Source organism: Girardinichthys multiradiatus, chromosome 1, assembly GCF_021462225.1.
Source record: "Girardinichthys multiradiatus isolate DD_20200921_A chromosome 1, DD_fGirMul_XY1, whole genome shotgun sequence".
Taxonomy (NCBI): domain Eukaryota; kingdom Metazoa; phylum Chordata; class Actinopteri; order Cyprinodontiformes; family Goodeidae; genus Girardinichthys; species Girardinichthys multiradiatus.
The window spans coordinates 17742867-17766099 of NC_061794.1; the positions used below are offsets into that span (position 1 = coordinate 17742867).

The 23233-nt window shown below is 40.5% G+C and overlaps 2 protein-coding genes across 3 annotated transcripts in view; one reads left to right on the plus strand and one right to left on the minus strand.

The window, feature by feature from the left end:
* Nucleotides 1-3635, minus strand: part of cacna1db (calcium channel, voltage-dependent, L type, alpha 1D subunit, b) — a 114165-nt gene extending 110530 nt beyond the window's left edge. Inside the window, exon 1 of the mRNA XM_047367138.1 lies at nucleotides 3281-3635. Coding sequence (XP_047223094.1) covers nucleotides 3281-3314 — 34 coding nt within the window. The 5' untranslated portion in view covers nucleotides 3315-3635. The remainder of the gene's footprint in view (nucleotides 1-3280) is intronic.
* A 1219-nt stretch (nucleotides 3636-4854) lies between these two features.
* On the plus strand, nucleotides 4855-21416 carry dcp1a (decapping mRNA 1A). 2 transcript variants are annotated; one of them, XM_047367166.1, is made up of 9 exons: nucleotides 4855-5022; nucleotides 5325-5365; nucleotides 8467-8594; nucleotides 13494-13560; nucleotides 14826-14964; nucleotides 15086-15184; nucleotides 16798-17358; nucleotides 17466-17684; nucleotides 18884-21416. In XM_047367166.1, the coding sequence occupies exons 1-9, from the start codon at nucleotides 4891-4893 to the stop codon at nucleotides 18962-18964; spliced, it is 1467 nt and encodes a 488-aa protein (XP_047223122.1). In that variant the 5' UTR covers nucleotides 4855-4890; the 3' UTR covers nucleotides 18965-21416. The 2 variants fall into 2 exon arrangements, with proteins under 2 accessions (XP_047223122.1, XP_047223130.1); XM_047367174.1 differs by lacking the exon at nucleotides 18884-21416 and adding an exon at nucleotides 18099-18867.
* Nucleotides 21417-23233: the final 1817 nt, after the last annotated feature.

Genomic DNA, 23233 nt, shown 5'->3' on the forward strand with positions numbered 1-23233 from the left:
GCATCAAAACTATGAATTAACACATGTGGAATTATTTACTGAACAAAAAAGTGTGAAACAACTGAAAATATGTCTTATATTCTAGGTTCTTCAAAGTAGCCACCTTTTGCTTTGATTACTGCTCCACACACTCTTGGCATTCTGTTGATGAGCTTCAAGAGGTAGTCACCTGAAATGGTTTTCACTTCACAGATGTGCTCTGTCAGGTTTAATAAGCGGGATTTCAAGCCTTATAAATGGGGTTGGGACCATCAGTTGTCTTATGCAGGAGGTGGATATAGTACACAGCTGATAGTCCTACTGAATAGACTGTTAGAATTTGTATTATGGTGAGAAAAAAGCAGCTAAGTAAAGAAAAACGAGTGGCTATCATTGCTTTAAGAAATGAAGGTCAGTCAGTCCGAACAATTGGGAAAACTTTTAAAGTGTCCCCAAGTGCAGTCGCAAAAACCATCAAGCGCTACAAAGAAACTGGCTCACATGAGGACCGCCCCAGGAAAGGAAGACCAAGAGTCACCTCTGCTGCGGACGATAAGTTCATCCGAGTCACCAGCCTCAGAAATCGCAGGTTAACAGCAGCTCAGATTAGAGAACAGGTCAATGCCACACAGAGTTCTAGCAGCAGACACATCTCTAGAACAACTGTTAAGAGGAGACTGTGTGAATCAGGCCTTCATGGTAAAATAGCCGCTAGGAAACCACTGCTGAAGACAGGCAACAAGCAGAACAGACTTGTTTGGACTAAAGAACACAAGGAATGGACATTAGACCAGTGGAAATCTGTGCTTTGGTCTGATGAGTCCAAGTTTGAGATCTTTGGTTCCAACCACCGTGTCTTTGTGCGGCGCAGAAGAGGTGAACAGATGGACTCTACATGCCTGGTTCCCACCGTGAAGCATGGAGGAGGAGGTGTGATGGTGTGGGGGTGCTTTGCTGGTGACACTGTTGGGGATTTATTCAAAATTGAAGGCATACTGAACCGGCATGGCTACCACAGCATCTTGCAGTGGCATGCTATTCCATCCGGTTTGCATTTAGTTGGACCTTCATTTATTTTTCAACAGGACAATGACCCCAAACACACCTCCAGGCTGTGTAGGGGCTATTTGACCAAGAAGGAGAGTGATGGGGTGCTGCGCCAGATGACCTGGCCTCCACAGTCACCGGACCTGAACCCTATCGAGATGGTTTGGGGTGAGCTGGACCGCAGAGTGAAGGCAAAAGGGCCAACAAGTGTCAAGCATCTCTGGGAACTCCTTCAAGACTGTTGGAAAACCATTTCAGGTGACTACCTCTTGAAGCTCATCAACAGAATGCCAAGAGTGTGCGGAGCAGTAATCAAAGTAAAAGGTGGCTACTTTGAAGATCCTAGAATATAAGACATATTTTCAGTTGTTTTACACTTTTTTGTTCAGTATATAATTCCACATGTGTTCATTCATAGTTTTGATGCCTTCAGTGTGAAGCTACAATATTCATAGTCATGAAAATAAAGAAAACTCTTTGAATGAGAAGGTGTGTCCAAACATTTGGTCTGTACTGTACAAAATACTAGAATACTCTGCAAAAAAATTAAACGTTGCTTCAGTTACATTATGACAGCAGGTTATTTTTTAAACAGTAAATAAAACAGGACCCAATATTGACCTCTGGGGAATACCCTTATGAATAATCAGATAGTTTGAGGACTAGAATATTTTGTATTCTGCTAATATCAGCTTGTTATACTTGTGGCTCTCTATTAAGAACAAAAAAAAGGACATAAGATGAAATAAGGTAAAAAGGAATAAGATTACGTGTATTAAGCATGTTTGCATAAAACACTACTACCGATTTTAGCACGTCTATTTTGTTTTTGCCTAAGTCTATGTATAAAAATCCAACCAGCAATAAATCTATGGTAGAAGTAGCAATAATAGTCAATATATTATATTATTTTTGAATATTTGTTGCTATTCTATTTGAAAGAAAAGCAGCAAATCATGCATATTTTGTATCTTCATGGTCATACAGTGAAACAGACATATTTTTACTCAAGCTTACATTGCTGTGATAATCTCATTTTGGCTAAAGTCTTGTCACGTTAGTCTAACACACAGCGTTCTTATCTGCCAAACATACTGGAAAATAAATGACTAACCTGACTTTATCATGTTAGATCTTATAAAAATCTTGTGTTGCTTCTTTGCATTACTTTTACATTGTGAAGTTCATTTTAAAAAGCAGAACTCAATAAAAGTTGATTTGGCATGTCTGAGTTTGCTCACAATTGCTATTATATCTAATATAGTCAACCATTTTTTTCCCCTGAGCACCACAGCCTTAACTCGCTTCTCAGTGGAGCTGAACAGTTATCACAAAGCAACAATGAAGAAAATACACCTAAATACTAATACATATTCTCAATAATTCATACTAAAAATTTCTAACATCGTCTCAACAGGAGACACGACTCCGATGAAAATCAGATAGATAATGGGGGCAGTCGGGGAATAAAATCAAAAGAGCGCTCTCGCCCCCTCAGCGCTCCAACTCTCCTCCTGCTCTACGCGCGCAGCAGCTTTTTTTTTTTTTTTTTTTTACCTTCAGACTGTTCATCCGCCTCTTGCATCCTCGAATCCACATCGAAAAGATCCGTTTCAAATCCAACTCATCGTTGGAAGGAACCCCCCTGAGGACGACGAAACGAAACCGAAGCGGAGACGCTAACCCGAACTATAAAAGAAGATTTTCCGAGCGCAGACCCTGAGAGGAGCGCCGAACATTTTCGCCACACATCCGGGTGCCTGTCTGTCTGGCTGCACACTCACGGCGCATCCGAGGGGACTGGCTGGCAGCAGCGGCGGCCAGTCAATCCGCTGCTGTCAATTATTCTCACTGTAAGGGTGGGCAACAGGGGGGAACCCGTGGAAAGTTGGAGCAATCAGAACAGCGTGTGCAGAAAACACACAAGGGTGCAAACCTGAAAGAAACATCTTCAGACAAAATGTTTGTTCCATCACGAAACAGTCGAATATTCTTTCAGACATGTGTTACAAGCATAAACTAACCACATGTCATGTGGTTAGTTTATGCTTGTAACGTCATGCTGAAGGAAAAAAGTGTAAAGACAAATCTTAGGTGTTCATACTTGTAAGAACAGTGTTATAGTGATAAAAAAAAAAGCATTGATAACACTGGAAAACTTCACCAATAGCTCGTGATCATGGATGAATTGCGTCATCTAGTATTTTTTCTTTCATTAGTAAATAAACAATATGTTCTAGGTTCACAGACTTACCCCTCAGGGGTCGCCCCCTTATAATGAACGGCATTCTGTCACCTCGCTCTTCTCCCGGGCCTCATTGCGCCGTTTCCTGTGCTCACTCGACGGCGACGCAGAAGGAAATGAATTGTTCAGAGGCTCTGATGGAGGGTTAGCAGTGATTGGATTACCTGTGCTTGCATTGAGGATAAAACAGTTTCACCGCAAAGGCGTAATCCTGCGATCATAATCCCTGTTCTAATGTTCCCCTGAGCAGAGAGGCAGGTAAAGCAGGCACCAAGCAAAAGGGCCTGGCATTCACAATTTAATGCTTTACACGCGTTTTTGTCCCTGAAACTTTTTCTTATTGTTGATGTGATTTGTGTTTAACTACCAGAAGGGGCATACAATTTGTCTGTTTTCAAACAAAAATAAAACTCTTTGGTTTGCCGTTTTTTTTTTTTTTTTCTTAAATATCGTTGTAGTGTTGAATAAGGTGCAGCACCCTGTGAAGATCTGTTTACTTTAGTGCCGTATGTCATCATAGTGATTTTTTTCCCGCAAGGCCAACATTTCCAGGCTAGAATCCTTGCTGTTACATTTTTTTTCATAAACCAAATTAATTGAATTTTGAATTGATTTCATGTGGAATACATCACAATTTAACAGCAAAGGCAATATCAAAGAACTGTACAAATGTGACACAATATAATTATATTTAGAACATCATACAATTCCAATCAATAAAAAGCCTTTTGGGAACCTTCCCTAAGGTTAGTGTTTGAGCCGGATATCTCAGATAACCAGGAGACTCCACCGAATCCTCATTAAAATCCTTCATCCTGAGCAAGCATTGGGCCACAGTGGAAAAGAATGACTCTATTTTAGCAGTAAGAAACTTCCAGCAGAACAAGACTCGGGATGAGCAGAGATGTGGCATGACCATCTGACAAAAAGGAGTGGGCTCTCTTGTTCTCCGGTGATTGAATTTATTTCAAATTTTTTAACTCTGAAAAGCTGGAGATTTTTACACCTACAAAGGTGGACAATACAGCTCGTTTATTTTATAATCCTGATTGGATCATCGCTTTATTTAAAAATAATTTTTTGGGGGTTTACAATATGCAAATAAAAAACCACATTTAATTTGTTGGTTTTAAAATTATGTACACTTTTATATTAAACGGGTTAGAACTATCAAACGTTCGTAATTTCTATAACATTTTTGTAAGCTACTAAGCTATATAATTCTAAAATAATTCTGTATCCCTAATTACATGTGTGCTGATTTATTTTCATTATTGTTAAAAAGAAAAAGTGCAGCAACATTACCCCATCATCACCCTGAAATACTGCATGTTGTAAAGGCAACCAGTCAAAACGTGCCTGTTGTTGACTAATTATTTCACTCAAAGGTTTAATCGAATGATTTAATCATTTCTTTTCCTGTGTGTGCTATTTATGAGCAGTGAAAACATAATGGACAACCATGAAAACTTCGCAACCACTTCAGAATTTAAAAACTGCACTGCTCTATTTTCATTAAATCAATCTAGATTCAAGGAGTCTCCGGGAGGTTTTCTGAACCTCCCTATTTCCGGTGTTACAACGGAAGCTACAAGTGTTTGCAGAAAATCCGTCCGAAGATGGAGACTTCAACTGCGGGACATATGATGAGCTTAGCTGCTCTGCAGAGACAAGACCCGTACATAAACAAGCTGCTGGATGTTACCGGTCAGGTAGCTCTCTACAACTTCAACTCCAAAGTGAACGAATGGGTAAGTTTGGGAAGAGTCGGCAAAGCTAGCTACATGTATACGTAGCATTTTAGCTATCCTCGCTAAAATAAAGTGCTTAAAAACCCTCTATAAAATATTAGTATAGCTTTGTTTATCCAGACAGCGCTAGCAGACATTGCGTTTGTTCCCCGTTTCGTGTGCTATACGGTGAAATAAAAATCGGGGTTACTGAGCTAACTAAGCTTCATTAGCAGTGGCTAACTGTGGTCGATGCTTTTTTTTATCAGCTCCTTTGGATTAGCAGCTGTTGTTCTAGACTGAGAGTATGTTTTCTGTTTTAGGAGAAGACAGAAATCGAGGGAACTCTGTTTGTTTATTCAAGGTAAGTAGAAAATGTATAAAAGTTGGGTTTAATTGTTGTATGCTGAAGGTTGTTTACAGATGTGCTGCGTTACGTCGCCGTGTGCTGTCATTTGACGTATTTAGCGCACGTGTGCAGACCGCGGTCCTTGTAAACAACAGGGACCGTGTTAGGTTCTCCACTCGGAAAAAATATATCCTATTCCGAATCTCGGGGTCACATCTCAGGACAAAATAACAAGGTATGTTCCGGTTTCTAAGTGTATTTAAATCTACCTCCAGTGTACAAAAGCACACAGCAATTCCAAAACAGGGGGCTCCAAGGTGTGTCCAGGGGCCCAAATTGCGGCCCTCGGAATGATTTTGTGCAGCGCCTTTACCACGATTCAAGAATGGCACACATTTTGTACAACAGCTCAGGCGGTTGATGCAGATACAGTTTTTCAAAGAAATTGGGTGAAATATTCATTGAGGCCAAGCATTTCAAACAAAAATACTGACAAATTAAAATGAAATAAGCACAAACTATTTATCTCTCTCTAACCACATTTTCCACCCATCAGTTGAACTTGGCTAAACAAGAGATTTTGAAGAAAGTCAGATGCCTAACCTGTTCTTGTTACTGAGAATATATAAAAAACATTCTAGAAGAAGAAATAGAATTGCCTCTTGAATACCTCTTGAAGCTCATCAACAGAATGCCAAGAGTGTGCGGAGCAGTAATCAAAGCAAAAGGTGGCTTCTTTGAAGAACCTAGAATATAAGACATATTTTCAGTTCTTTCACACTTTTTTGTTCAGTATATAATTCCACATGAGTTAATTCATAGTTTTGATGCCTTCAGTGTGAAGCTACAATATTCATAGTCATGAAAATAAAGAAAACTCTTTGAATGAGAAGGTGTGTCCAAACCTTTGGTCTGTACTGTATAAAATACTAAAATACTCTGCAAAAAAAATTAAATGTTGCTTCAGTTACATTAGGAAAGCGGGTTATTTTTTTTAAACAGTAAATAAAACAGGACCCAATATGGACCTCTGGGGAATACCATTATGAATAATCAGATAGTTTTAGGACTAGAATATTTTGTATTCTGCTAATATCAGCTTGTTATACTTGTGGCATTTTGTTGCAACAGGGCTAACATTCAATGAAAAAGCTGACTACTTTATTTCTTTTGTTATTGTGTATTTATTTATTTTATTGACCAGGTAAAAGCAAAAAAAAAAAAAAAATGTGAAAAAGAAAATTGGTTTTGCATTATTAATGAATGACAAATATATGACTTTTGTGCCCTGAAAATATTAGGGGTGCAACAGTATGCAAAAACACTTTACAACATGCAGTATTTCAGGGTGATGATGGGGTAATGTTGCTGCACTTTTTCTTTTTAACAATAATGAAAATAAATCAGCACACATGTAATTAGGGATACAGAATTATTTTAGAATTATATAGCTTAGTAGCTTACAAAAATTTTATATATATTAGGAACGTTTGATAGTTCTAACCCGTTTAATATAAAAGTGTACATAATTTTAAAACCAACAAATTAAATGTGATTTTTTTATTTGCATATTGTAAACCCCCAAAAATTTATTTTTAAATAAAGCGATGATCCAATCAGGATTATAAAATAAACGAGCTGTATTGTCCACCTTTGTAGGTGTCAGATGGTCATGCCACATTTGTGCTCATCCTGAGTCTTGTTCTGCTGGAAGTTTCTTACTGCTAAAATAGAGTCATTCTTTTCCACTGTGGCCCAATGCTTGCTCAGGATGAAGGATTTTAATGAGGATTCGGTGGAGTCTCCTGGTTATCTGAGATATCCGGCTCAAACACTAACCTTAGGGAAGGTTCCCAAAAGGCTTTTTATTGATTGGAATTGTATGATGTTCTAAATATAATTATATTGTGTCATATTTGTACATTTAGATATCAGCAGTTATTGTTAATAATTAAAAATCCAAAATTATTATTATTTTTAAAATAAGATAAATTACATGCGCATACGATATATTTAAATAAATGTTTCTATAAAGATTCTAATATAAAGTTAAAAAATGACACCAGGTAGTGTGTTCAGATCTTGAATCATCCCTTGTGTCTGCTGCTACTGCTCCATGGTGCTCACTTCGCCTCTGGTTGTTTCACTCAGTGCCGTATTTACTGTAACCCTGGATTTACACTATCTGCTCTGGTCCGCTGCGAAGCCTGGAGGAGCTCCAAGAACCATACGCAGATCATGCAATAAAAGCCAGTGATAAATGTGGTAGCAAGTCCAAAACAACTAATTCTGTGGAAGTTAAACTGCTTCACTTTTAGTTTTATGCATCCATATATTTTCATGTTTTTTTTTTCTCTACAAAAGGGTGAATTGCTCAGTTTATAATACCTTAGTTAATCCAGTAACTGATCTAATTGATCTAATTTAAACAATTGCTAATACATACACATGTATATATAAATATGTGTGTATTTATTAATGTAGCGAGATCTAGTGAATTTGCATACTGTTGCGACAGGGAAGTGTTCTTACCTGCTGAGCCTTGATCCGTTTAGCAACAGCAACAACAACCTTTTCATGGCAATCTTTTCCCATCGGATGCTCTGAACAGCGTCCTTCATCTGTAAAATATCCCGTCCTCTGACAAAATTTCTCTTTTGAATTCAGAGGTTTCTTGTTCGAAGCAGTTTGCCAAGAAGTCCTCCGATCAAAACTGGCTGTGCTTGGTGGGACCAGCCCAGCTGTCCCTAATCAGTTTTCCAGCTCTGATCCTCTTCGCTTCTGGAAAGTAGTGCCGACTAACGGCTGCTGTCATAGTATTGCTTTTGAGCAGAGCTCAATCTCACCCATCAAAAAAAAAAATCATTTGAAAATTAAAGCGTATCTCAGAATAAATAAATGTTGTTGGATTGCCTAAGTGTGTCAAAACAATGTTGCAGCAAATACTTGCTTTGATAACTTTTAATCTAAATGTCTGATTGTTTTTGTAATTCCATTTGAGCATAATAGGTTTTCTGAATTTAAACATTGTAATGTTTTCCATGTTTTTAGTCAATGAAAACCATCAGTATGTTGACTAATAATAATTTATCTTTATCTAATTTGTGCTTTTAAAGGTCTGCCTCCCCTCACCATGGCTTCACCATCATGAATCGACTGAGTACAGCGAACCTCGTGGAGCCGATAAATAAAGATCTAGAGTTCCAGCTGCAGGATCCCTTCCTGCTCTACAGGAATGGCAACTGTGAGTGTTTTTAGAAAACAAATATACTGAGAAGAGATTTTTGTCAGCTCAAACAGATCCCAGTTTTGAGATGTGCTGCATATAACACCCAGTCCCTTAATTTCTGTGTAACTTTTTAAAGATGATGAAGTGACCTCTTCTTATTTGGTAGAATCAGCATTTGCTGTTTCTGTATAAGAAATGTAATAAAAGATAAAATCATTATTTAATATTTCTGGTCAAAATCAAAGCTGCTTTAAACTCAGTGGGAATAATATGAATTTTTCCCTGCTGCATAATGTGTCACCGCTACATCATAGAATGAAGGTGTGCAACTTTTTAGAAGCAACAAACATGCATTTAATGCTTTCACTGCAGCAAAGTTGTCTTACTTTTCTCAGCAAAAAATATCAAAGCACAGATATTACCGTAATATCTGTGCTTGAACCGCCACCTTAACGCGGTGGAGGGGTTTGAGTTCTCGAATGATCCTAGAGGCTATGTTGTCTGGAGCTTAAATGCCCCTGGTAGGGTCTCCCATGGCAAATAGGCACTAGGTGACGGGTCAGACAAAGAGCGGTTCAAGAACCCCTCATGACGACTACAAAATCGAGGCACGTGACGTCGCCCGGTACGGCGGAGCCGGGGTCCCACCCTGGAGCCAGGTCTGAGGTCGGGACTCGTCGAAGAGCGCCAGGTGGCTGGGTTGCTTCTCGCGGGACCCTGCCGGGCCAAGCCCGAACCTCCTGCAGGGGAACCGTGAGGGACCGGTGCAAAAAGGATTGGGCGACGGACGAAGGTAGAGACCTCGGCGGCCTGATTCCCGAAAGCAGACAGACTTGGCAGGCCCAAGTGCATAGTGAGGGTCTGCTGGGAATGTCTGGCGGACCCCTTGGCCAGGGATGTATTCATTTCCCACCTCCGGGAGAGCTTCGACCAGATTCCGGGAGATGTTGGAAACATAGAATCCGAGTGGACCATGTTCTCCGCATCTATTGTCGATGCTGCTGCCCGTAGCTGCGGCCGTAAGGTCTGCGGTCCCTGTTGCGGCGGCAATCCCCGAACCCGGTGGTGGACACTGGCAGTAAGGGACGCTGTCAAGCTGACGAAGGAGTCCTATCGGCTGTGGTTGGCTTGTGGGACTCCTGAGGCGGCTGACTGGTACCGTGAGGCCAAGCGTGCCGCGGCCCAGGCTGTGGCAGAGGCAAAAACTCGGGCCTGTGAGGAGTTCGGTGAGGCCACGGAGAAGGACTACCGGTTGGCCTCGAAGCGATCCTGGCAAACCGTCCGCCGCCTCAGGAGGGGGAAGCAGCACTTTGCCAACACTGTTTACAGTGGGGGTGGGAGGCTGCTGACCTCGACTGGGGACATTATCAGGCGGTGGAAGGAATACTTCGAGGATCTCCTCAATCCTGCCATCACACATTCCCTGGTGGAAACAGAACCTGGGGACTCGGGGTTGGACTCTTTGGACCCGGGCTAAAGTCACCGAGGTGGTTAAAAAGCTCCTCGGTGGCAAGGCTTCGGGGGTGGATGAGATCCACCCTGAGTACCTCAAGTCTCTGGATGTTGTAGGGCGGTCATGGTTGACACGCCTCTTCAACATTGCGTGGCGGTCGGGGACAGTGCCTCTGGACTGGCAGACTGGGGTGGTGGTCCCCCTTCATAAGAAGGGTTACCGGAGGGTGTGTTCCAATTACAGGGGGATCACACTCCTCAGCCTCCCTGGTAAGGCCTACGCCAGGGTATTGGAGAGGAGAGTCCGGCCGATAGTCGAACCTCGGCTTCAGGAGGAGCAGTGTGGTTTTCGTCCCAGCCGTGGAACACTGGACCAGCTCTATACCCTCTACAGGGTACTCGAGGGTTCATGGGAGTTTGCCCAACCGGTCTACATGTGTTTTTTGGACCTGGAGAAAGCATTTGACTGTGTCCCTTGGGGTGCCCTGTGGGGGGTGCTCCAGGAGTATGGAATCGGGGGCCCTTTCCGGTCTCTGTACAAGCGGAGCAGGAGTTTGGTTCGCATTGGCGGCACTAAGTCGGACCTGTTCCCTGTGCAGGTTGAATTCCGGCAGGGCTGCCCTTTGTCACCGGTCCTGTTCATAACTTTTATGGACAGGATTTCTAGACGCAGCCAAGGGCCGGAGGGGGTTTGGTTTGGGGACCAGTGGATTTCGTCTCTTCTTTTTGCAGATGACGTGGTCCTGCTGGCCCCCTCTAGCCAAGACCTACAGCATGCGCTGTGGTGGTTCGCAGCCGAGTGTGAAGCGGCTGGGATGAAGATCAGCTCCTCCAAGTCCGAGGCCATGGTACTTGACCGGAAAAGGGTGGCTGGTTCTCTTTAGGTTGGAGGGGAATTCCTGCCTCAAGTGGAGGAGTTTAAGTATCTCGGGGTTTTGTTCTCGAGTGAGGGAAGAATGGAGCGGGAGATCGACAGGCGGATCGGTGCGGCGGCCACAGTAATGGATGGGGGCGCTGTGCCGGTCCGTTGTAATGCAGATAGAGCTGAGCCGAAAAGCGAAGCTCTCAATTTACCGGTCGGTCTACGTTCCTACCCTCACCTATGGCCATGAACTTTGGGTCATGACCAAAAGAACGAGATCCCGGATACAAGCGGCTGAAATGAGCTTCCTCCGTAGGGTGGCCGGGCACTCCCTTAGAGATAGGGTGAGGAGCTCGGCCATCGGGGAGGGGCTCGGAGTAGAGCCGCTGCTAGGTCCCGGATAAAGCAGAAGACGACGAGTACGAGTACGTTTTTGCAAAACTCACATCTAAAACGTCTAAAAATTAGCACAACACAATGAGTGTAGGGCCAGATTCTGGTATGCAGACCTATCTAGGGTTTAAAAAGCTTCAAAAACACTTAAATGTTTGGTCGTACCGTACTTATGGTTTTAAGTTCTTTTAACGCAATAACAGAAAAGTTCCCTGTTGTTGGGCACTGCCAGTCAGCTGCCTGAATAAAGGCTACTATGCCGTTCTATTACCTGCAAGTCAGAGAAATTCACTTGTTTTAATAATTATAACTAATAATCTTAGCTACAGGAGAAATATTTGTTGCTTATCTGTTGTAAATAAAAGCCATTAGATACTGTTTTACATGTTTATTTTAAACTTTCTGAATAAAATCTCTTTATAACCTTTACTCATGGTTAACATATATTCAGAGTTTTATGCTTAAGACCTACACATTTGCATGCATTCATCAGTGTTAATTTTTACATTAAAACACACATACAGCCACTATCACTGGCGTTTATGGTGTACCTCTGAAAATGCTAGACAGACATCTTCCCAACGTCCGGTGGAACATCTGTCGTCCGTTCTGCTTGAAGTCATTTTTGAGTCTGTTTGGAGCATTAAGCAGGAATACTTTGCCACTCATGGCCTTGGCTGGCCATCCAGCAAGTTCAACTTAGCATTGCTACAGCTGTCTTTCTGCATTTGGCAAGGAGCCAAATCCTCAAAGTAGTGATTGTTACTAGTTAGTCAGCCCAGGGAAAAGGAAAGTCACAAAGTTTCTCAGATCTTCAGAAAGTAGCTGACAGCGCTGCCACCAAGATAATCTATTAGAAGCCTGAACAGCAGTTTCATTAAGGCAACAAACAAAGAGTTGGATTGCTTTCCCATTTGTTTGCTTATGAGGAAAAACAGCATGGCCAGGGTCAGGGTTAAGGTAGACTGCTCCCCTTTTGAATTCTGTTTTCCTATCAGCCTGGCTGGAATGGACGACATGATGCGGTAAATCGTCGGTCCTCCAGTAGGAGCAGCTGCTCTGATGGCTTCTCTGGAGAGTGAGGGTTGTTTTTCTAATTTCTCCTTGTTTTTTGTTCCATAAGTTTGCCTCGACTCCAAATGCAGGTCTCTCGTTTAGTTGTTTTGAAATCTGTGAGCATGTAAGGCCTCTTGTCTGCGGTTTAGCTACTGCTGTAAACGTGTAGCTGCTACAACAGATTTCCTGGCTTGTAATCTTGAGAGAAATGTTATAAGAAGGCTCCTCCGACCCTGAGAAGGAGTTTGCAGAAGAAGATGATTAAAGAGCAGCAAGCCAAGCAAACAGATCCTTCATTCCTCAGATAGATGTTGATGGCTAACGATTACTTGAGTCTAAATCCAGTCCCTTTTGAGTGCCATTGAGCTAACTGCTGGAGGCTGTAGTGTTCAGAACTGAGAAAAGCTGATAGAGAGAACCAAGTACTTTAGCACACTTGTTTACATCTCTTCGAATTCCCTCTGGTGGCAGCAGGGACAGCAGGGAAGCAAACGCTCGGGTTGCTTGGCTAATACAGTCTCAGGTGGGTCCCTGAGCATGCCAGCATTTTGTCACACACAAATAACACGACTACATTGTTCTATAACATAGTTATTACTTTAGTGAAAACTGTTAGTTTCCTTAAACTTCAGGTGAAGTTTTTCCCTAGCAGCAGAGAATTTCTTTCCTTCACTTAAACAAAAAATAAAGGGCACGGCGATGGTGGTGTAGGAGTTAAGCACACGACCATGTGCAGAGGCTATAGTCCTCGATCCAGCTGTCCTGGGTCTGAGTCCTGGACCCGGCGACCTTTGTCGAATGTCTCCCCTTCTTTTTGCCCTCTTTCCTGTCTACCTACTGTCGAAAAATGAAAAATAAAGGCTTCTAGTGCTGCAAAAAAAATAAAATAAAATATGAGTTTATAAAATTGTACTAAAAGAAATCGGAAATGTTTTTTTATTCAATTACTAAACGATATAACTTATAAACAATATAGCTGTTTTTACCAAATACAGATTTCTAGATTATTGATTCCATAGATGCTCTAAAGAACTAGCAACTCTTCATGTTATCTGTGGTTTTTAAGTGTGCAGAGCTTTGGTGTAATGCTTCTCCTGCTATGCAGCCATAGTAGAGGCTCTCTAACATAAGGTATTTGTGTCTTCTGACAGTGGGTATCTATAGTATTTGGTTCTATGACAAGCGGGACTGTCAACGCATCGCCCAGCTGATGGTCAAGTAAGTAAGAATATTCATCTCTCTGTTTCTGAAGAAATCAGGGAATAAATCAGTATTAACTCTTAGAAGCAACACATATAGTTTTCAGTAAGTTACAATAACTTTAAAATATTTCAGAAATTCATCTTAAAACAGGAAAGTCATCAGTCATTCATTCTCTTCTGGCTTTTTCCATAGTGAGTCACGGGGAGTGATACATTTCAAGCATTTATTGCTGTTGCTGACAGCTAATGAAAACCCCAAATTCAGTTTTCCAGGATATTAGATTTTTACACAAGACCAATAAAAGATATTTAATACAAAATGTTATTTTTAGGCCTAAACCATCACAAGGAAGTCTGCTGACTGGACAGATGTCCAGACGTGCAAGTTAATGAAAAGCTGAGAAGAAGAAGAAAATGCGTTAGATAAAGGTGCAACAGCAGCATCAGCAAGAGATTCAAAAGCTTTGAACAGAAGCTGGAGTAAGTGCAGGCGGTGTGTTTAGGCACTCCTGAACCAGAGATAATGTCAGAAGCTTGTTATTGAGGAGAAAAATAACTGGACTGTTGTTTATGTGTCTTAAGTTCCCTTTTTGTAAGATGAAAGTACATTTTGGATTTGATTTGGAAGTCAAAGCCCCAGAGTTTGGAGGAAGAGTGGACAGGCACAGACCCAAAGTCTAAAGTCAGCACAGCTATCTACTAGGCCATTTTAGATGCTTCCCTCTGCTAACAAGCTCTATAGAGATGTTGATTACATTTCCTGCAGCTCTTGGCACCTGCCCACAATGCCAAAAGGTCCAATTAGTGCCTTAATGGCCATAGTGTCACTGTTCTTAACCTACCAGCTAAATCACCTGAGCTAAATGTCGCAGATGAACCGATGGAGCACTGTCAAGAGGAAGGAAAGGTACAGCCGACAATATTAAAGCGATCTGGGGATCCTCATCAGAGCTGATGCAGTAATTCAGGGAAGCCCCGACAAACTATTGAGTGTTTATTAAACTATACAGTAAACAGACATACTTTCGAAGGAGGCTGACATTTATGTTAAAAATCCTATTTTTCTGTCTGATGTAATAATCAAATATTTTTGAGAAATTGGATTTTGGGTCTCAATTGTTGTAGGTGGCTGGAAATAAACTATTTAGTTAAATCAGTGGGTGTAATAAAACTATTTAAGTTAAACATTTTATCCTAATAATAATAACAATAATATTAAAACACTTTTTAAAGTCATTCTGATTTAAAATGTACCTGTACTTCCTCGACTGTTTTCTCCAGGATTGTGAAACAAGAAGCGGACCACGCCCTTAGAAAGACCCCAGAGAGGCTGGATCCAGGGAGAACCAATGGAGTTGCAGAACCTCGGCCCATCGACATCCTGGAGCTGCTCAGTAAAGCCAAGGAGGAATACCAGAGGGTGAAGGAGCATAGCATGTTATTTCATAGTTTTATTTCATATTATTTTTTTCCCAGGTTGTTTTTGTTAAACTAAACTTAAGTCTTTTTGTGAAACCTAAACATGTCTGTGTGCTTTGAAGGCCCAGGGTGGAGAAACAGAAGTGTCTGCAGAGTCAAATGTGAAAACTTGCATCAGCAGAGCTCCAGAACCTGTACACAGCTCCCATCCAGCTGAAAAGGTAGTTTATTTTTTTTGCATTTGGCAGCACCAATGTTATCTGCCAGTGTTGGTTATATTGCAGACTAATGCGGCCAATTTCCAATTACTGAATACATTTATTTAAATTAAAACATCAAAAGTGACATGGGGCAAAAAAAAGTCCTCATCCAAATTATATTTATCACTGTCAGTTTAATTTTTAATCTTATGCTAATGTAATTTAAAGTAAAAACACAATAAAGTCAGAGCATTTGATTGGTTAATAGCAGATTTTAAAACTTTGAAACATTCTGGTTTGACACTGATGTCGGAGACGTTTCTGTGAGAAACTTTGTGAGACACAAGAAAAAAATCCCTCATACTGTTTTTTGAAGTGGAAAATATTTTCAGAAAAAATTTCACGTGTATTCTGAGTCAGTTAATTGTTTTCAGCCCAAACCTGCTGATTTTGTGCATTCTCCCATAATCTAATCTGGTTTCTTGATCTTTATTATTTTGTCTCAGAGTCAAAATGCTTGGTTCTCTATTAACATGATGTAAATGAAAGACAGCTCACAGATGCTTTACATTTTATATGATCAGTAAACTTACATTGTCTTGCCACACTGTTTACACCCCCTGAACTTATCCACATTTTGTCAGGCTGCAACCACCTTTTACTATATTAAAGCTGCAAGTCTATTGGGGTACATCTCCAACAACTTTGCACATATGGAGGCTAGTATTTTTGTCCACTCTTCTTTGCATAATAGCTCACGTTAAGCCAGGTTGGATGGACAGCATCTGGAAAAAATCAGTTTTCAAGTCTAGCCAATGGTTTTCTATTGGCTTCTGAATGGGCCATTCTAACACCCTAATACCCTGCGATCTAAGCCATTCCATGATAGGTCTGGCTGTATGTTTAGGGTTGTTATACTTTTGGAAAGTGACGCTGGACCCTGGACCCCGGTCTCAAGTCTTTTTCAGCTTCTTGTCTTGTAGGATTAATTTGTATTAAGCATTATCCATCTTCCAACAAACCCTGACCTGCTTCTCTGTCCCTGCTGAAGAAAAGCATCCCCACAGCATGATGCTGCCATCACCATGTGTCCCTGTGGGGATGGCATATACAAGGCAATGTGTGGTGTTTTCTGCCACACGTGTCCTTCATGTAAGCCAAAAAGTTATATTCGTCTCTCATCTGACCAGAACACCCTCCTCCTCATGTTCACTTTCCCCTACATGGCTAGTGGTGAACAGGTCTTATGGCTTTCTTTTAGCAGTGACCTTCTTCTTGCCAGATTTGTGAAGCATCCAGCTAATAGTCGTCTGCTTCTCCAATTAAGGCTTTCCTTGCACATCCTACCAATTTAGATGAACGTCCATGTCTTGGTAGGTTTTCAGTTGTGTCATACTCTTTATATTTTTAAATAATTGGATTAAACAGCGCTCTAGGAAAGTTTAGGATATTGTTTAATATACCAGCTATACATTAAGCACTTGACTTTCACTTCACAATTAAGCCCTACTTTGTGTTGGTCTGTCAGATAAAATCTCAATGAAATACATTGTAACATGACAAAAATATGAGTTTTATACGTTTTGGGCCAGTCACTTGTTTGAGATAATCATGTTGCACTTTTCACCACCTAGAGCTCTCATTCGATGGTGAAGCAGATCACTGTTGAGGAGCTCTTCGGTTCTCCGCTCCCTAAAGAACCTCCTGCACAGAACACCATTTCTTCCAGTGACCTCTCAAACACTTACATCATGAAACAATCACATCCTGCTGCAACTCACCAAAGTCCACTCCTCACACAGCAATTCTCAACCCATGATCCTGGCTCTAGCCAGCAACCACATGGACCTGGTCCAATCCCTACTCCTTACACGCTAAATCCCAGTCCTGTCTTCAAATCGGCGGTTCCCATGCCAGACCTCCAGTCTAACTGCTCAGTGTCCCCTCTCCTGATGGCTCCAGGAAGCTCAGAGCATCACAGTACCTTCACTGGACCCACAGCATCTTCAGCTGCCTTTTTGGGACAAGACATGGTTAACTCTCTCAAACCATCAGCTCCATCTGTACATTCAGGCATACACAGACCCATTCTCGCACCCAGCTTCCTGCCAAGCACACTGGTACCGCCTCATAGCTTCCAAGAGCCCAAGAAGGATGTTTTCTCTCAGCCTTCCAACCTGATCGCACCAATGTCTGTGAGTTCTGTTTTGTTTGCAGATGACTCCATCTCTAGTAACTGATCCTCTGCTGCTATTAGTTTGTTAACCACCATATTCCTTTCTCATTTTTTTTTTATTCTCAGGCTATTCCTATGAGCCCTGGTCTTGCGGTTCCAGGCTCTGTCGCTTCAGTGCTACTATCTCCCAGCGCCTTTCAACAGACCATGAATAAAACCACAGCAGTACCAGTGGTGCCGTCTGGTCCTCCAGATCCATCACCTGCTTCTGGAAGAACTGCAGAGCCTCTGCAGGCCCCCTGCAGTAAAACACAGCTCCAGGAGACGTTGATACATCTTATTAAGGTACAAGTATCTGGGATGGACCTAAAGGTTAAAACAAGCAGGATTCCAGACAAGCTTGTAATAATTGTCTTACAGCTGTCAACACGTTTATAGGCACCTCTGGTAAAGATGTGTAAAAAGCCTAAAATACATACATCTTTTATTGAAGTGCCATGATCTCATTTCTAAAAATCTGACCTTTTAATTTGAATACATTTATTCAGCTGGGAAAAATATGTTAAACATTCAACTAAATCACTGTTGCCACATTTATTGGTATACCGAAAAAGATAAATGAGATGGAAACGTTTTTTTTATTTAGAATTTACTTTTTATGGTTGATCAGAGTTTCCAGGGGCTTTTAATTATTAATCTGCCACTGTCTATTCCTCTGAACTATTCATTTGACCTGACACAGAGGTCTTTTTATTTTAGCCACTCGGTCCTTGGCTGGAAGAGGAGCCATATTTATTCTTCTACTCCGCTAGGTGAGCATTACCATAAGATGGGTATTAAAGAAATCACCAAAGCTTGTTGTTAGAGACCAGCAGCAAAGAGCTGCATCTTGAGGTCCTACCATCACAAACATAAACGTTTGGAGTTTGGTAAACTCTGTCAGAACCTTAGCTGGAACCGGTCAGGTGAGACTAGGCCTGATCTTGTTTGCAACGGTCTTTTCTGTTTCTAATAAACCCTAAGATCCTTATTAGAAGGCATCGCATCATGAAGTCTTTAAAGCATTATGAAATTTTAAATAAAAATCTGGTGGAGACCACATGACCCATATCAGCACAGACACAGTTTACCTTCTTACATGGTTGTCTCAGTTGTATAGAAACCCTGTGGTGAGCTGAGAGATGATTGAAGATTCATCTCGCTATGCTTCAGCCTAATTACACGCTATAGGAAAAGACTCGCTGCTTTTTATTGGCAAAAGGAAGGTTGTACAAAATATTAACAGAAGGTGAATCAATAATTGTGCCACCACTCATTTTGTTACATTTATTTCTTCATGTAGACTTTTGATTTTGTAAGTAATAAATATTCTCAAATTAAAGATAGGATTTTTAAAATTGTTTAGTGTGACATTAAACTACTGCATAAAAGTTTAATTTCTTGAAAGGCTTTTTACTCTTTAAATGGGGTGCCAGTAAATGTGCCTGTTTATATACTTCACACTTTTTAGTCATTCGACTGTTTTTTTTTACTTCCTCCTCCAGAATGACTCGGACTTCCTTGGTGCCATTCATGTCGCTTACCTTCAGAGCGTATCCAAGGACTTCACCAACATGAAGCTGTAGTCTTGTTTCAAGCAGAAATGATTTCAGTGCTAGAGCTTCTTTACGGCCACAGAAGAAGGCATATGATTGTGGGAGAAAACCGAAGGAAGAGGAGACAGGTTTGTGACGTATTGCGTACCACGTCTTCTTCATCTCTGGTTCGTGTGCCGTGGATTATGACAGGAAAGGCTGCACAATTTATCCCTGGAATGTCCCGTTACCCTGGATCTGTGGGTGAATAACTGTGGGAACACACTTCAGCTAACTTTCCAAATATGGTGAATCCGGTTAAACTAATGGCCACTTTTTGAGGAAACCCGATTACTTGATGGACAGGAAGAACACAGTAGACGTTTGGTGGTGGTACTACATCCTTTGACTTTTGGAGAGGTAGAAAAAAACTGCTGGGACATTATGTGAATCACAGACACTCTTATTAATAAAGCCATCATCTTTGTGGGGTTCTCACAGTGAGAGCATAGCAACACAAACAACACACACGCCTTTAAAAACAATTACATATATTTCCACTTAGCGAAGCAGAAAGTTATAGAAGCTTGTGTATTTTTAGTAAAATATTTTCAACAGCAATTTCAGTGTTTCTGTGGCGTTTTAGTTTTTGACAGATTTTTTTTTTTTCTTTTTCAAGGCACTAGGGCTAAAAACCTAACTTATGTATCAGTCTGTGAGCTGTTTTTTTAAAATAATGTTACAGGTGAAAAATATTTATAATTCCTTAATGCACAAAGCCCTATGTTTACTCCCTTTCTTTTTTCCAAATGTACTTTTATGATTTTGTTTCCTTCTTGTCTGTCGTAGCGTTTCTCCCAACAGATGAGCTCACAGTACTTGATCTTCATGGAAGGACTTGTGCAATACACAGCAGGTTCAGACCAGCACTTTGGTACTAAAGAGCTACATTTATTTGAATTTAAATATCTTGTGCAAACAAAAGAAAAATCAGGTATAACGTTTGGATTCCTGTTCTTTTTACGATCAAAAGGAAAAGTTGCAGCTGAATTTTCTTTACCCTCCCTAAGCTAGCCGTTAAAGGTTTGGATTAGAAAACGTAAATTAGCTTTGTTTCTTGCTCACAGTTAGGTTTTAAGTAGAAGAAAATCAATTTGACTGTGTTGAGGTTCTTTTTTGCAGTAAGAGACTACTACAATAAACCTACAGGCAAATCCTGCAGAGTGAGCTGAAGGCAGGAAATGGCACATACATATGTTTTGGATATCTGTTTTAATTCAGACAGGTTTTCTCTACATCTGTAGTCTCAACATATTGAGATCCTTACACCTCTTAAATTATAGATGTTTGTTTGTAGGCTCAGTGATTCAGTTACCTAAACACTGTAAAACGTATTTAAAGCCCTAATAAATTCTCCTTTTACTGCAGAAACTTAAAAACATTCTGAAAAATGGAAAAACCTTTTATTCAGTGATGAGGGAAAAAAGTCTTTATATATATACATATTTTTGCTTTTTACAAAATCACAAGTGCTCACTTATTGGCACCCCTAACAATTACTGTAAACAACTGAGGCTTTTTAAAATGTATACTTTTACTTTTTTTTACTGATCAGAGTGCCTAGGAACTTTTCATTAGTAATAAATGCCTTCCTGTTTCAGTGGGGTATAAATATAACACAAAGACCCAAACTTTCTTAGCCACTCTTCAAAATGGGAAATACAAGAGAAAATGCCTTTCAAGACAGGAGGATTTTTATTGATCAGTCAGGAATTGGCTGCAAGGAATTAGCTGTTCTCCTAACCTACCTGAAAACAGCTGGAAATGTGACAAATGAGCCAGGATGAGGATGTTTTTCTTGGTGCTGCACACAGTGAGGAGGATTGAAAACTGGGGGTGAAGAAAATCTGCTCACTGTTGGAGAACCGCAGCAAATTATTTGGTTAAATAAATTCCTGGTTTCTAAAGAAAAGTAATCAGTTTCCATTATGTTGTGTTACTCAGTTTATGGCAACAGCAAACCGTTTTTCAAAACACTTTTTTACTCGTCCTTCCCAGTAAATGTGGAGGGTGGCATAAGTCCTTGTCTTGACTGTGACGTCATAACTTGAATGTAGATGCTGTCAGTCTTGCTTTCTTCAACATTAGCTCTGTACACTAAAGTGCTGTTTCTTTTTTTATTTTAATATTGTTCATAGTTACAATGTCAGATATGTGCACCCGGAAACAAGATGTCAGTTGTCGTTTCCATTACGGTGTGGAAATCTTGATTAAATGTGGTTTTTCCAGCTCTTTCGTTATATGATTGCTAAATAAGGAGCAATTGAAACAAAAAATATTAAAGCAGGTGTTATGTTCAAGATTTTAAGATTATTATTTATCACATTGGTCAGAGTTATGGTTTTTGGGTAAGTCATTGCAAAGAAAATATTTTTTTAAGTTAGTCATTGTGCATAGGTTGACATTATACATATTTTGTGATAATAAAGTTCTGAACACACAAGTGTTTATATGTGCTGCTTTTGTCAGATGTGAAACCATATTTGGATTATCTTTTTGGTTTTGCATGAATAATTTTTTTACCTGTTTAAATTGAAACGTGATTCAGGCACCACCATGTCTTAATCAAATGGCATAGTTCTCTGTATTGACCAGCAGATGTCACTAGTGAACGCCTCGATGTCGCTCTAAACATATGACTAGTTACCTTTGACCTTCTGTCATTTTGTCATTTATAACTGGGATTGACTATATGGGCTTCAGTGTAGGTCGAACCTCTAGTATTAAACACCAAATCTGTACCCAAAGGTCAGAGAAGTCAAAGAAGAAAATGGGGGCTTGTTGAGGAACATACTGGAATAGAAAGGAGTTCTCAGGAGAGGTGGGTCGTCGGGGTCTAATCGAAGTAGAGATGAAGCACCCACATCTCTAGACTGAGACCTAATAAAGTTTGGAGTGTGTCTGCATATAACTTCATCTATATACTATTACTTCTACTCATTTCAGGTTGTTGGTGTAAATGGTGATGTGCTGAGAGGGCAAAGAGGTAGTTTGGAGTAAAATGGTGTTATACTTTTTCTTAGCACGCATCATGTTCCTGGAAGCTAATGTTTCTCATTGCAGCAAAACTATGGCCCTTTACTGGCCATTGGTTGCAATTATGGTTCAATACGTGGTTGATTGGCTTATCCCCCTGCCTTTTATGGTTCTTATGGTTGTTTGGATTTCATTCATGGTAGAAGAATGGCTGAACATCTGTAAAATCATGCAGGTGTAACGCAGCCTACATTTAGGAGATGGATTGATATGTAAAATTCCTACTGCTTAACAGATGACTGTTAAATGTCTTTCTTCATCAGTGTGGAGGTTAGCTGTGTTACCAATCTGTCCTAAAATTGGGTTGTCATGTGATAGTGATTACAGTAGCTGTTATAGATAGATAGATAGATAGATCACACCAGGAATCAGTCATGGAGCACACATCGGCAGCTTCAACTGTACTTGCCATGAAAATCTAAAAAGAAACCAACCTAGTTATGTCTGACTGTGCTCAAAGTTTACTTTGGAGGTTATTTTCTCAAAGAATTTGATCTTGATCATTTTTCTGAATTAAACTGGTGAAATGGAAAAAGGTCTCTCAGCAGTTAAAAGCTATGACGTCAGAAAACAAAAAGATTGACTTTTACTCAGCAGTGGATCTTCTACATTAATGACACACTGAAACCTAAAATTACTCTTTAATTTAGGTTCACTATCTAATTAAAGCGTAAGGAGAATGCTGCAGAAGATGTCTTTGCATCAAAATACAACATTCTCTGCAATATTTTATTCTGACAACATAATGAGAATAGCAGACATCAATCTTCAACGATTGATGTCTGCTATTTTCATTATGTTCTCAGAATAAAATAATCCAAAAATAAGGATGTCTCAGATTACTAGAAGTCAGTGCCACTTTTCCATTGCTACATGTCAGATAATTGCTTGGGAATGTATCCATTGTTGTGCGTCTCCGTGATGGACTGGTGACCTGTCCAGGGTAGGTATACTTGGAGATGGAGAGCCCTGCAAAGATTGATTATGGATGGATGCTTCTTTTTGTATCATTTATAAGATAACTACATGCACACATTTGTTTATTTTGCATGAAATATGAATCTACAAGTTGACTCCTGAACCTCTGACCACAGCTTGCCTGACTGGGTGGAAATACATTGGCGCTATTTCATCCTGCACCCATGTGGGCTGAGCAGTTTGGACCAACTACAGACCCAGATGAGCCATATTCATGGGTTTGCTTACATACACACCCCTCCCTCC

What these genes read in the sequence shown, in the direction of transcription:
- dcp1a (XM_047367166.1), top strand. Translation starts at nt 4,891, where the DNA reads ATGGAGACTTCAACTGCGGGACATATGATGAGCTTAGCTGCTCTGCAG. An exon ending in ACTCCAAAGTGAACGAATGG is followed by an intron (nt 5,023 to 5,324) that starts GTAAGTTTGGGA and finishes TTTCTGTTTTAG; the next exon opens with GAGAAGACAGAAATCGAGGG. An exon ending in GCTCCCATCCAGCTGAAAAG is followed by an intron (nt 15,185 to 16,797) that starts GTAGTTTATTTT and finishes TTCACCACCTAG; the next exon opens with AGCTCTCATTCGATGGTGAA.